The 12,175-nt window shown below is 52.1% G+C and overlaps 1 protein-coding gene across 1 annotated transcript in view; it reads right to left on the bottom strand.

Annotated features, from left to right (window-relative positions):
- Positions 1-2,486: 2,486 nt before the first annotated feature.
- ITGA11 (integrin subunit alpha 11) overlaps positions 2,487-12,175 on the bottom strand; it is a 114,838-nt gene continuing 105,149 nt past the window's right edge. Inside the window, exons 24-30 of the mRNA XM_037155817.2 lie at positions 11,250-11,340; positions 9,594-9,707; positions 9,294-9,380; positions 7,228-7,338; positions 7,023-7,118; positions 3,823-3,936; positions 2,487-3,249 (exon numbers count right to left, since the gene is read on the bottom strand). Coding sequence (XP_037011712.2) covers positions 3,178-3,249; positions 3,823-3,936; positions 7,023-7,118; positions 7,228-7,338; positions 9,294-9,380; positions 9,594-9,707; positions 11,250-11,340 — 685 coding nt within the window. The 3' untranslated portion in view covers positions 2,487-3,177. The remainder of the gene's footprint in view (positions 3,250-3,822; positions 3,937-7,022; positions 7,119-7,227; positions 7,339-9,293; positions 9,381-9,593; positions 9,708-11,249; positions 11,341-12,175) is intronic.

Genomic DNA, 12,175 nt, shown 5'->3' with positions numbered 1-12,175 from the left:
TCAAAAATCCCCACAATCCATGAACCAAATCTAAAACCACCTTCTGTTGATAACTTGGCTCACAAGAGCCAGACCTTGCCCCAGGCAGGTTTTTCTCCTGAGCACTTGTTTGTTGCAGACTCACAGAAGTATCACCTGGGTACCTGGAGGTCAGAGCAGTTTGTTTAGAGTGGTGTCTAGGATAAGCCAGTGATGCTTTAAGAAGACTGAACAAATAAATTTTTAAGATACACTTAATGTTAACACTCTTGAGGTCAGCCCTTGGCTCCATCATAAATAATCTACTAGATAGAATGTTGCTAATAATGTCCATCTGTGAACCACAATATGAAGTTTAATGTTGATTTGAGGTTGCACTTTGGGTTGTGTGCCACTAAATGCCAAAATTGCTCTTCATCTTCCATCCCAGACCACAGCAAAAATCTGCAGCAAATCCTGCCCTGGAGACTTGCTGGGATGAGAGTGTGTTCTAAACTCCAGGCTGGAGCTGAGTTAATTTGAACAACATTATGATGAGAGCACAGTTCCCATTACTCATCGTAGAAGGTCACTGGTGCGTGTTGACTCCTTGTTTGTTTTCTAGCCTCTATGTTCACTGGGCTGTTAACCCCAGTGTCAGCACCAGGGGAACTTTGATCTCTCCCAACCAATTAAGTCTCCATCCCTGGGCTGGACCTTTGCATGGATAGCTTTCAGAGCTCCTGGGCAATCCTAATATGCAGCCAGGCTTGAGAAACTGCACTAGCATGAGGCTTTTTGCTCCTCGTGAAGATACGTCTTTTCTGCTTGCCCCACCAGGCATTCTTAAGGCCAGTCTTGGATGTTTACACCCAGAGCAAATAAATTTGGAAAGGAAAATTGATAAAGAGACACAATGCAAAGGGCTTGAAGGTAGAAGCCTCCAATTTTTCCATCTTTTCATCATTTAGTTGATCTTGGCGGGGCTGGGGGCATGGCATGGAGGGACTGGAGTCCCAGGGAAAGGCCGCCTTTGAGTCCACAGGTTGCAATTCAGAGACCTCTGGGCTGCATCTGACGGGCAAGTACATGGGCCTGCAGTGTGGTTGCAAGGTGATAAAAAAATTAGGGAATTCTAGTCTCAAAGTCAGGTTTCCACAAAAGGCATTCTCAGAATTGATGATTTTTGACAGGAGAATTAGCGCTTCATCAAACAAAACACTTTTGAGTGCGGGTTCATTGATTTTCCAGCAAGGTTGCTCCACTCATGGAGGTAATGACACAAATGAGATATGATTTTAAAATGCCTCCTGATTTTGTTTCACAATTTGAGAAAGGAAATTCCCATAGAGTTATTTTACATACAATTTTTTTTTGCTCCTTCACTAAGCCCTTCTGCTACTGGGCTAGAATGACAGTTTGTCGTGAGCGAGAGCTGTCCTGGGGTTAATTAGCCTTGGCTTTGCCATGGAACCTAGGGCTTCCTCTTACTTTCTGTGGTTCTGAGGGCCCTCATCTGTGGGCAAACAAGATGAAATAATTTCTAGGGTTCTACTCCTGGTCCTTGGGGTTACAGTGGCACACGAACACAAGGGAAGCAATGTGCTCTGAGCAGACAGCATGTGAAGGTGAAGAAACACTAGGCTGTGAGATCAGCACAGAAATGCTTGCTTGGAGGAGTCAGGGAGGCCTGCGAGGGGAGAGTCGGAACGCGGGGTAGACGCTTCAGTGACAAGTGGGTTCCACCCATCCCGACTGGCCAAAGACGGAATGGCTGGTCTTGGCAGGAAGGGAGGGAGTGTGTCCCAGGCCAGGCAGCCACTGGGGGAGGATGCTGCAGGGAGCAACTGATGGACAAGTCCCTCCCCAGCACCTATGGATAATGGTTCAGAAGCAGGGAGCCTTTCTTTTTTCCATCCATTTCCTCTTCTTCAAAGAAGAGAGTGAACTAGCGAGGCTGTGCTCTGCCCACAGAAAAGGGAAGTCAGCGCTTTGTTTGTTTTTAAACACTGTATTTTCTTAATTTCTTAAAAATATTCACGATAGTAAACGTTGTACTATGTAACGGGGGACAGATGCCTTTGACGTATCCCCTTTCATCTCTACCTCAAAACAAAGTTAAGGCATAAATTACTCGGCTTGGGCACCAGGCGTGCCTCCTGTCCTGTGCCATCATTGGTAGTACCACTTGTCCCAAGGGCGGGCGGATCACATATTTGCCACTGAGGGGTGTCCCTGCACCGGCCTTATTCAGTGCATTCCAGAGAGGACCCCTCAGCAGCGCAGGCCGAACCCTTTTCCGGTGCACGGGTGAATGGAAGGGAGAGATGGGAGGTTGTGTGTGCATGTGTGTGTGGGGGGGTTGGGGGCACCCCCCCCCCACCCTTCCACCGGCGTGGGGCTGGCTGCACGGGAAGGCTGCAGGGAATGCTGAGCCATGGGGTTGCGTCATCCGCACGCTTCCGGAGGCACTGGGAACAAAAGCCGCGGGGAGGGGGGGGCGGGGAATGCAGCTGAGGGGGCGGGGCGGGCCTCGAGCGTGGCGGGGAGTGTGGGTGACAGTGTGAGCATGTGGAAGTGCCTCCCCATCTCTGGGTGGGCCGCTCACTTCCCGGGTGCCAGCTGCCTGTCCGTCACAGTCTCCGCGTCCCAGAGTCCTTCTTCATCCCTGGCCAGCAACTCTCATCATCAAGCTCTTGGGCTCCAGGGACCCATCCCCTGCTTGGGGAAGGGTTAGGCTTGCGTGACTCAGGAGCCATCAGCAGCGTGGGGGGTGGGAGGGCAGTGCAGGCAGAATTCCCATCTGCCTTCCGCGGGGTCCTGTGGGAACTAGAGACCTGGCGTGTGCAGAGTGGGTCTGCGTTTGCAGTCTTCCTCTGGGTTTCTTCTGAGGATGGGGATGATCAGGAATTCCTAGCACCTTAGTGGTGGGGGTAGCAAATGCCCCTCCGGAGCCTGGGAGAGGCTTTGGGGTGTGCCTTGGAATGGTCCCTTTGTATCCTTAGGGATCTTTGTTGGAGGTGTCTCGGTTTCCCAGTAGGACAGTCCCTCTTAAATCCGGCTTGAGTTCCCTTCCGAGGGAGCAGGCTCGGTTTCTCAGATGAGGTCAAGTGCAAAGCGAGCTGGCATCCTCTCTGCCCCAGCTGGGTGGGGCCGCCGGCCTGGGCCTGCGTGCCACCTGGACCTGGCCCCCGTCAACTCGCAGCCTGCTCAGGAGCCTCACTCCAGCGCTTTGGAGGTAGGGTCCAGGCTGGGCTCCCTCCTGCGCCTGGCACTTTTAAAGAAGCCGAGCTGTGGGGAGGCAGAGGCAGACATCTCAGGAGTGGGCAGAGTGGACAAAGCCTAACTCCCCTTGCTGCTCTCTCTCCACTAACCCTCTTAAGGCTTTTTCCCTCAGAAGGCCTCCAGAATACCCCAGCTCAGGATGACGACGATGAGTACTCTCTGTTTCTCTCCAGCTCACTTGTGAGCCTCACAGTGGGCCACTTAATGGGTGAGGGGGCCCTGGAGCTGACAGAGCCTGGGCTGGGAGGCAAGAAGCCATGCTGTGTGACCCTGCCCCGGTTAACACTCTTCTCCGAGTCTCTGCCACCGTATCTAGAACAGGAGGAGGTTGAGACCAGGGCTTCTTAACCTGAGGCTCAGAGACAGCAGAGGGCTTTGGAAGGTTTGGTAACAGCCTGACTTTGTGGGAGGCATTCTGTGCTTGTGTACTGTACTTGCTTTCTGCTGAGGAGAGGAACCCTAGCTTCCATCAGGTTCTCAAGGGGACCTACAAAACAGTGGGAGCCATGGGTTGAGTGCCCTCTGGTGGCCAATGGGTCAGGATGCCGCTCCCCACTCCTGCCCGCTGGGGGCCCTCACCTTCCACAGTGCCAGGACCAGCAGGGCCAGCAGCAGGAGGCCCCCCAGGGTGCTGCCCACAATGATCCAGATGGGGATCTGTGAGTCCTCTTGCTTGGAGATCTCAAAGGTGATCTGCAGGGGGAGGAAGGAGGCCAGGTTAATGGTAGCCTGGGGCAGGGCTGGAGCACGGGAGACACCAGACCCCTGGTGGGAGAGCTGCACCCCCTTCCTTAGGGAAAGATGCTAGAAGGCTGATGGGTGCCGCCCAGCCGGCAGAGGCCCTGGAGCTCCCAGCCCCCGCCCAGTGGACACCCGAGTTACGTGGCGCAGGTGGCCCTGCCTCCTCCTGGAGACATTTTCCGCCTCTCATTTGCTGCTTCCTTGTTATCTCCCACACTTCTGCATGTTGGCTTGTCCCGTGGTTCTGTCCTGGGACCTCTCCTCTATCTACAGTCACTCCCTGGTGAGCTCCGGGCTGACACACCTGGTGGGCACCGTGCCCAGGGGCCCACGAACGCGATCTAACATTTTTAAAATTAGAAGAAATAAATGAATATAATCTTGCATGGATTCTCTTTGTCTTTATATGCACATAGTTATGAAATGGTCATTTAAAATAGTTTTTTCACATTGAACAACAATAAAAAATGCAAAAAATAAATTAAAATAAGAAAGAAATAGGTTTTTTTTTAATGGAGGAAGGGGCCCCAAGGGCAAAAGTGCCCAGGGCCATGGAAGTCCCAAGGCAGCCCTGGGCGGAGTCAGGGCTGGAACCATCTGCCCTCCGACCACTCTTGCCTCTACTGCCTGCCTGGACTTTCTGCTGAATTCTAGACTCGTATCTGACTGTCTCCTTGGCCTTCCTGGCACCTTAACAGGCCCCCAAGCAAACTCTTGAGCCTTCTCCTAACCCTCAAATCTATTCCTTCAATGTCTTTTCCATCAAAGCAAATGGCAGCCTTGTGATTCCTTGCTGTTGCTCAGGCCAGAAACCGTGTATTTGCCTCACACCCACTCTGTCAGCAATGTCTGTCCGTTTTACCTTTGAAATGCCCAAAAGGTGGCTCCTCCTCTCACCCCCAGGGCGACCTCCTGGGTCTGGGCACCCTCATCTCCCATCTGGAGACTGCAATAGCCCCCTAACTGCCTCCCTGCGTTTGCTTCAGCCCCTGCAGTCTGCTCTTGGTACAGCGTCCAGAGAAAGGCAGATCTGTGCTCTGCTCTGCTCAGAGCCTCCGAGTCTCCTTCCCACCTCACTTGGAGCGAATCACAGAGTCCTTGCCCCGGCCTGCAGGGCCTGCACTCTCTGGGCCTGCCTACCTCGCTGACTCTTCTCTCTCATTCTCTACGCCAGCCCTCCAGCCACCTGGCCTCCCGCATGCCAAGCACACCTGCTGTTCCCTCTGCTCGCATGGCCCAGAGTCTCTGTCAGATGTCACTTTATTGGAAAAAACTTTCCTTAATCTCCCTGTATGAAGCAGCACCCCTGAGTTTCCACCCTTACGTGCTTGCATTGTTTTTTTTTTTTGTTGGCAGACCTCATACCACTTGACACTGTATATACAGAGATGGGCAAAAGTAGGTTTATAGATGTTCATATAAAAAATAGTACAATAAAAATAATAATACAAGAAGTAAACTGTTTTGCATACTCACAACAGTAAACCTACTTTGCCCACCCTATATTTATGTTAGTTGCCTTCTTTCCCACCTGGAATGTCAGGGCAGCTGAGTCTTAATCTGCATTGCTCACCGCTCTATCCTCAGTGCCAGGCACTGTGCCTGGGGCGGAGCTCGGTCAATGTGTTGAATGACTGACTGATTGACAATGAGTCACAGGTCCCTTGCTGCCTTCTCACCCCTGGCCCCTAGTACACAGCTGAGCCAACAGGGGCTGACATCTGGGGTTGCTGGATTCAGAAGGAGAAGTGAGGTCTGAAGGTACCCCCTTCTGTACCCAGGAGGTACAAAGGAGATTTGGGGGAGTGGGTGGTAATGGAAGGAGGAGGAGAATTCATTTGAAAGACATGAGCAGGTGTGGAGTGGGGGTGGTTTGTATGTGCGCGTGGGTGCCTGTGCCATGCTTCTTCTCTCCGGGTCCCCTGGAAAGTTCTAACACATCTCTCAAGCTCAGTTCAAATGGGCTCTCTCCAGAAAGCTTTCCTTCGTTTCACCACCTCTCCTTCCCTCACCCCCAACCTGTCCTCGTTCCTTTGTCTGCCTAAGTTACCTTTGTGTCCCCTAGGGGGCTTGAGTCCTAGGAGAGACACCCGACAAATGTCAAATGAATGAACAAATAAAACCACTCCTTGGGGGGCCCCCTTGCATGTACACGCTGGCTCTCTGCCTGGCACACTCCACCCTGTTTGTGATGGGTATTTGTATGTTATCTGAAGTGACGGCTTCCAGATCACGGCTGTTTTGCTCTCCAGTGTCTTTTGGGGTGGGCCTGGGGGGTTTACCCAGCATCTGGTACTGACCGCTCACCTGGAGTCCAGGCTGGCAGTTTGGGGACATGGCCAGTGGAGGGCAGCAGCGCCTCATGCCTGAGATGCCTCTTTCCAGAGTATTGGACATTTCCTCAAAACCAGCTTCTCATTTTCCCAGGACAGCACTGCACGAAGCCGCCCCCCGCCCCGCCCCGCCTTCCCTAGACCCCAATTCAAGCCAGTTTGATCTGCCACAGTCTGGCTTTACTCACTGTAAGAAGTTTCACTATCAAGACATCTTGCATCCCTTGGCCTTCACCAATTCCCTTCACACCAGACTTCTAAAGCACAGGCCACACTCATTTCATTAGATGTAACGTGTGAATGGATGGGGAGGACAAGAGTAGGATGATCATTCTGCTGCCCAAGACACAGCCTCACTGCTGCTGGAGCCAGTGAGTGGCAGGCGGCCCCTATCGCTTCAGTTTCCCGTGGTGTACAGTGCGCAGGTTCCCCTCCTTCCTCAGCTGCTGTGCTACAGACAGAGCCTGGGGCCCCCGGGGCTCTAAGCAAATGCCTGCTTCTTCGGCCTGTCCACTTTTGCTCCCAAAGGCCTATTTGTCTTGCCTTTTTTCTCTCCTCTGATGCTGCACTAACTGCGGGCAGGCCTGTCCATCTCTCTCCTACAAGAACACACAGCAGAGGGTGTGGAAAAACTAGAGGGGGTGGGGTAACCCCTTCCCAAGCAAGCCTGGCTCAGGCCCTTCCGCAGGGTGCCCAGGGGCTCACCTGGCGGCTGGGATCCTCCTCTCGGAAGATGAAAGGACTGTGGAACTGTCTCTGCAAGACTGCGTTGACCGTGATTTTCATCAACTTGTACTTGAGCTGTATAAACAGAGGTCTTGTCCGAAGCTGGCCCCTCCCCAGGTGGGAGACTCCCAGCACCCACCTTCTTCCCGTTTTCCTGCCAGCCTAGCCCAGGTGCTGTACTTACTGCTTTCAGGGACCGCAACCACAGGTTCCCCAGCAGGCGGAAATTGATTTCCTGGTTGGGGGCCAGCCTCACGTTGCAGCTGATGGAGACGACATCAGAGTTGCTGTGATTCTGAAAAAGAAGGTGAGTCTTGGGGGTGAACAACCAGACTCTAGGGGATCGGGGAGGCAGAAACCTAGCTATGACTTGAGAATGTGAGCAGGTGCTTGGGCCGCCAGGGAGATGGCTTAGCTATACTGCTAGGTCAAGTGGGGTTTTGATTTTGGGAGCGGAGGGACAGAGGACAAGGGACAAGGGGAGAGATGGAGGTAGGGGACACATGGGCTAAGGCTGCCGGAGGGGGGCTGGAGGGCAAGGTACGGACTGTGTATCCAATGCTGCATTTGAAGTTGTGCATAATGGGTGTATTCTGGGGACAGAGTTTTGGTTCAGTGTTAGGGACCCTGTAAATGTCATTACTATAGAAATAGATTAAGGGAAAAAAATAGATGATTACTGTAACAAAGGCAGAAAAAGCACTTTAGGAAATCCAACTTCAGTTTATGATAAAAATGCCTCAGGAACTTCCTGAATCTGAGTAAAGGGCATTTACAAAAAACCTATGCTGAATATCATATTTAATAATCAAAAAATTAAAAACAATTCCTTTAAAATCAGGATCAAGACAAGACTCATTATTTCTACTTGCCATTATCCTGGAGGCCCTAGCCAGAGCAATAGGACAAGAAAAACAATTTATAAGGATTGAATGATAAAGGTAAAGCTATTATTATCAGCAGATAATGTGTCTCAATGGAAAACCCAAACAAATCATCAAAAAATTATTAGAATGTATTAGGATAAAGTTATTTGTGTCACCCTTTTGCATCCATCTCAACCCTATCCAAGCCCAAGTCTTCAGTGAAATGTAATACATTAAAAAATGGTTGTATGAAGCACTTGTTTGGGGAAATCAAACTAAAACAGCTAAGGTTTTTGTCTCCATAAGGAATAGTGCAAGCATGCACAGCAGTAGGCATCTGGGGACAGAGGTAACTGTGAGAACACAAACCCGGAAACCAGCAGGTGTCTGAGGGAGGGCTTTGGGAACTGAGTTGAGCTGCCTTTCATGTCCAGGGGCACAAGGAGGCCTCAGTTGGTGTGGTCAATGTCTCCAATGCAAGTCATGTATGTTCTGGCCCCCATAACAATGATCTATGTGGCTTCCTCCCCTCCCTCTGTTATCTGTACCCCATGGCTTTCTTGGCCTCAGGTGCAAGTCCACTAGCCACTGTCATTGTTGTTGCCTCTTCTCCTCCTCCTTCTTCTCCTCCTCCTCCTCCTTTTTCTTCCTCTTCTTTTCCTTTCCTTCTCCTTCCTCTTCCTCTCCTTCCCCTTCCTCTTCTTCTTCCTTCTCCTCTTTTTTTCCTCCTCCTTTTTTACTTTTTAACCCCTTTCATTCATTTTCCCATCCTCACCCACTGCTTCTGGGTGTGACCGATATGTTCTCTGTATCTATAAGCTTGATTTTTTTTACGACTCCACATATAAGTGAGATCACACCATATTTGTCTTTCTCTGACTTACATCACTAGCATAATGCCCTCAAGTTACATTCATATTATTGCAAATGGCAAGATTTTTTTTCCTTTTTATGCCAAGTAATACTCTGTTGCATTATATGTACCACGATTTCTTTATCCACTGCTGGACACACAGGTTTTTTTCAGTGTCTTGGCTGTGGTAAACAGTGCTGCATTGGACTTGGGGGTGCTTCGTGTTTCCGTTCCTCTCACCGCTCTTTTCCTCGAGTTTGTCTGCTCCTGTTGTCATTCTCTGACATGTATCACAGGCTTGTTCCCTGGCTCCTTAGGTACCCATTCTTGTGTCTCCTGAGAGATGATGAGCTCACTAAGGGCAAGAAGTATCTTTTTCTTATTCTGTTTCTTCTTGGTTTGAGGCTGGGCATATAGGTGCTCAACAAACTTTTCCTGACAAACTAGGCTACGCACAGAAAGAGCCCCTGGAGCTCAGGCAGCAGCAGTTTTCCTTCCCCTCCCCAGAGCTCTTGGTCTGGGGCAACTCACCAGCTGAGGGGCACGACTCAAGTCTTCCTCCATCGGGACATGCCGGTACTCAGTGCTGTTTCCCCAGACATTACAGGATGTGTTCACCTGCAGGAGGATGCACACAACTAGCTTCACAAGCAGCACTTGCAAACTCAGCATCCAGATGTTCCCTCCTCCCCATCCTCTTCCAGAGAAGGCCCACTGGGCTTGATCTGGGGAGAAGGAGCTGGGGTCTGAGGACCTGGGACACACCTAGGGGTATGTCTGTCTCCTTCCGGTCCCCTCGCCTCTCAGCCAGCTCCCAGAGGGCAGCGGTACCTGGTCAGTGAGGAAGTCCCTCAGCATCAGCAGGCGGTTGCCACCCCTGGTGGCGATGGGCACGGTGATCTTCATCATGACTCCGTGGATGGGGAACAAACCCAGGTTTTGGATCTGTGGCCGAGAGGGAGGAGTCAGTGCACCAGCAGCAGCTGGAGGAGAGGTGGTGGAGGACAAGGTCTGTAGGGGCCAACCAGCCCCTAAGGGCTGTGATCCCTCAGCTGGGCTGGGAAAAAGGCCCCTTAAGCCCCCTGGCATTTTCACTGTGGGAGCTTCGAGGCTCTGCCAAGTCACCCCGGGGGCTGCAGGGATCCTGAAAGGGGTGGGCTCTTTCGAGCTGAGGGCAAGTCCTTGCAGGGGAGGGGTACAGGAAGCATGTCTGGAGAGCAAGGGCCACTTCCATTTCCGACTGCTCTTGGCTCTGGGGGATTTTGTTGCCTGGCACTGGTGGCCACCCTGGGGTTGGAGATGGTGACAGCCATTAATTTATTATGAGATAATCATCAGTTAATGAAGGATATGAATGTGAGTGTGTGGTAGTTCACATTCTAGCTGTGACACATTTGGTATTAGAGCCACAGTGATAAAGAGGAGGACTCTGGAATCAGAAAGACTGGGACTATAACTCAGGGCTGCCGCCATGGGAGAGCCGTGTGGCCTTGGGCAGGCTATTAAACCTCTGTGGGGCGGGCCCTCCAGGTTCCAACTGTCCGCCTGCCTCTGGCTCTCACACGCAGGTCCCGGGTGGGGGGGATCGCAGGGCCCACCGTGGCAGACATTGCTAAGCTGCCTCCTCCTGCTCCTTCTCCCGCCACCCTTAGTGACAGAAACCAAGACAAAAAGCCCCATTTCCTAGGCTCCCTTATAGCTAAATCTCAAGGTTCTGGACAGTGTGGGAACAGCCAAGGAGTTCGTTCCTGCTCTTTGTCCCCTCTTCTGCCTGCTGCCTGGAATGAAAGCATGGTGGCTGACGGCAGCCGTCTGGGGCCGTGAGGGGGACTTGAGGTTGCCACTTGCATCTTGAGGACAGTGGGACATGAAGACAGGAGACCCAACCCTGGGTGACTTCGTGAAGCTGCCAACTCAGGACTTCTTGTATGGGGGAGAGTAACCCCTGGTGTGTTTAGAGCACTGTGTTTTTTTTAAATGAGAAAAGAATGCCCTGACCTGACCAGCATGGGTCAATGGGTTGGGCATTGATTGCTTCACAGACCAAAAGGTCACAGATTCAATTCCTGGTCAGGTCACATGCCAGGGTTACTGACCAGGTCCCAGGTTGGGCGTGTGGGAGAGGCAACTGATCGATGTTTCTCTCACACATTGATGTTTCTCTCCCTCTATTTCTCCCTTCCCCTCTTTCTAATATAAATAAGTAAATAAATAAGTAAATCTATCTTAACAAATAAAAAATGATATTGTATGCAGTCACACTTAGTTTTCACTGATACACTCTTGCAGTCTAGCCCCATTAGCCTCCAGAAGAAGACTGAGAGGCCCAGAGAGAGGATGTGACTTGCCTAAAGTCATCCAGTGAGTGTGGGTGGCAGGGCTAAGGTGACCCTGAGCACTGGCACTGATTTCAGATTCCTCCCCTCCTAAATGCGGGGTCCTTGCCCCTTGACCTTTGCCCTCTGCCTGGCTCCCCTCTGGCCTTACCCTGAAAATGCAGTCGAAAGGGGGCCCAATGCCATCATATCTCTCCAGGGAGCTGTTGGGCTTGACTTCGTAGTGGCTGAGGCTGCTGCTCCTGCAGGGACAGAGGACAGGGCTGCCGTGAACTCAGTGAGTGCTGGCTAGGTGGATAAATGAATGAAAGAGGGTGTGGGCATGGGCCAGTCTCCCCCTACACCACAAAAACACAGGTTTCCTCCCGTGTCCGCTGGGAGCACTGCGGTGGGAAGGTGAGGCCCGGCAGGAACGGATGCTGAGGTAGGCCAGCGATGCCTGCCTGGTGCGTGGGATGGGCCCCAGCCAGAAGTGCCAGCTGTTCCCAGCCATGCCCTTGCCTCTCAGCCCAGTGGTGTGGCCTGTTTTTGTACTCGAACTTGCCCACTGTGCGCCGTTCCAGCCTCGAGAGGTCACGAGAAAGCCTGAACTTTATTTCTGTGTGTTTGCTGTTTGTTCAGACGCCTCCCTCTGCCTGGGAGTCCTCGGAGGACAGACGGGGCCCGGGGCACACCCAGGGGTGTGAGCACTGTGAGCGCCCTGTCTGGGGAGGGGCATTTGCTCACTCGCATTGCTTAGAACTTCTGGGAGAGGTGGTAATGAAAAGCAGAAGGACTTTGTAGGCTTTACGACTATTTAAAAATTCTCCACAGATCATGCCCTACTTACAGCCTGCACCTGGGGTGGATACCCCCTGCTGCCCGGCCCTCCGCCCTTGTCCCTGTTGGGCAGGCGGAGGTCAGGTCCGTGTCTCTTCCTCCCTCTGTTTTGATACCGTGTCTGTACCGTGGATCATTAGAGCTGCACCCTCGGACCCCTTAGGGACACGTTTGGCTCCATCTCGTAGTCCCTCAGCGCTGGGGCCAGCTCCCAGGACCTCTGACCCTAACGGGGCCTCCCAGAGGGTGTCCCACCTG

Source organism: Artibeus jamaicensis, unplaced genomic scaffold (genome assembly GCF_021234435.1).
Source record: "Artibeus jamaicensis isolate MK-2021 breed Jamaican fruit bat unplaced genomic scaffold, CSHL_Jam_final contig_548, whole genome shotgun sequence".
Classification (NCBI taxonomy): domain Eukaryota; kingdom Metazoa; phylum Chordata; class Mammalia; order Chiroptera; family Phyllostomidae; genus Artibeus; species Artibeus jamaicensis.
The sequence above is the reverse complement of the archived record's forward strand: the minus strand, read 5'-3'. Positions and strand labels throughout refer to the sequence as shown.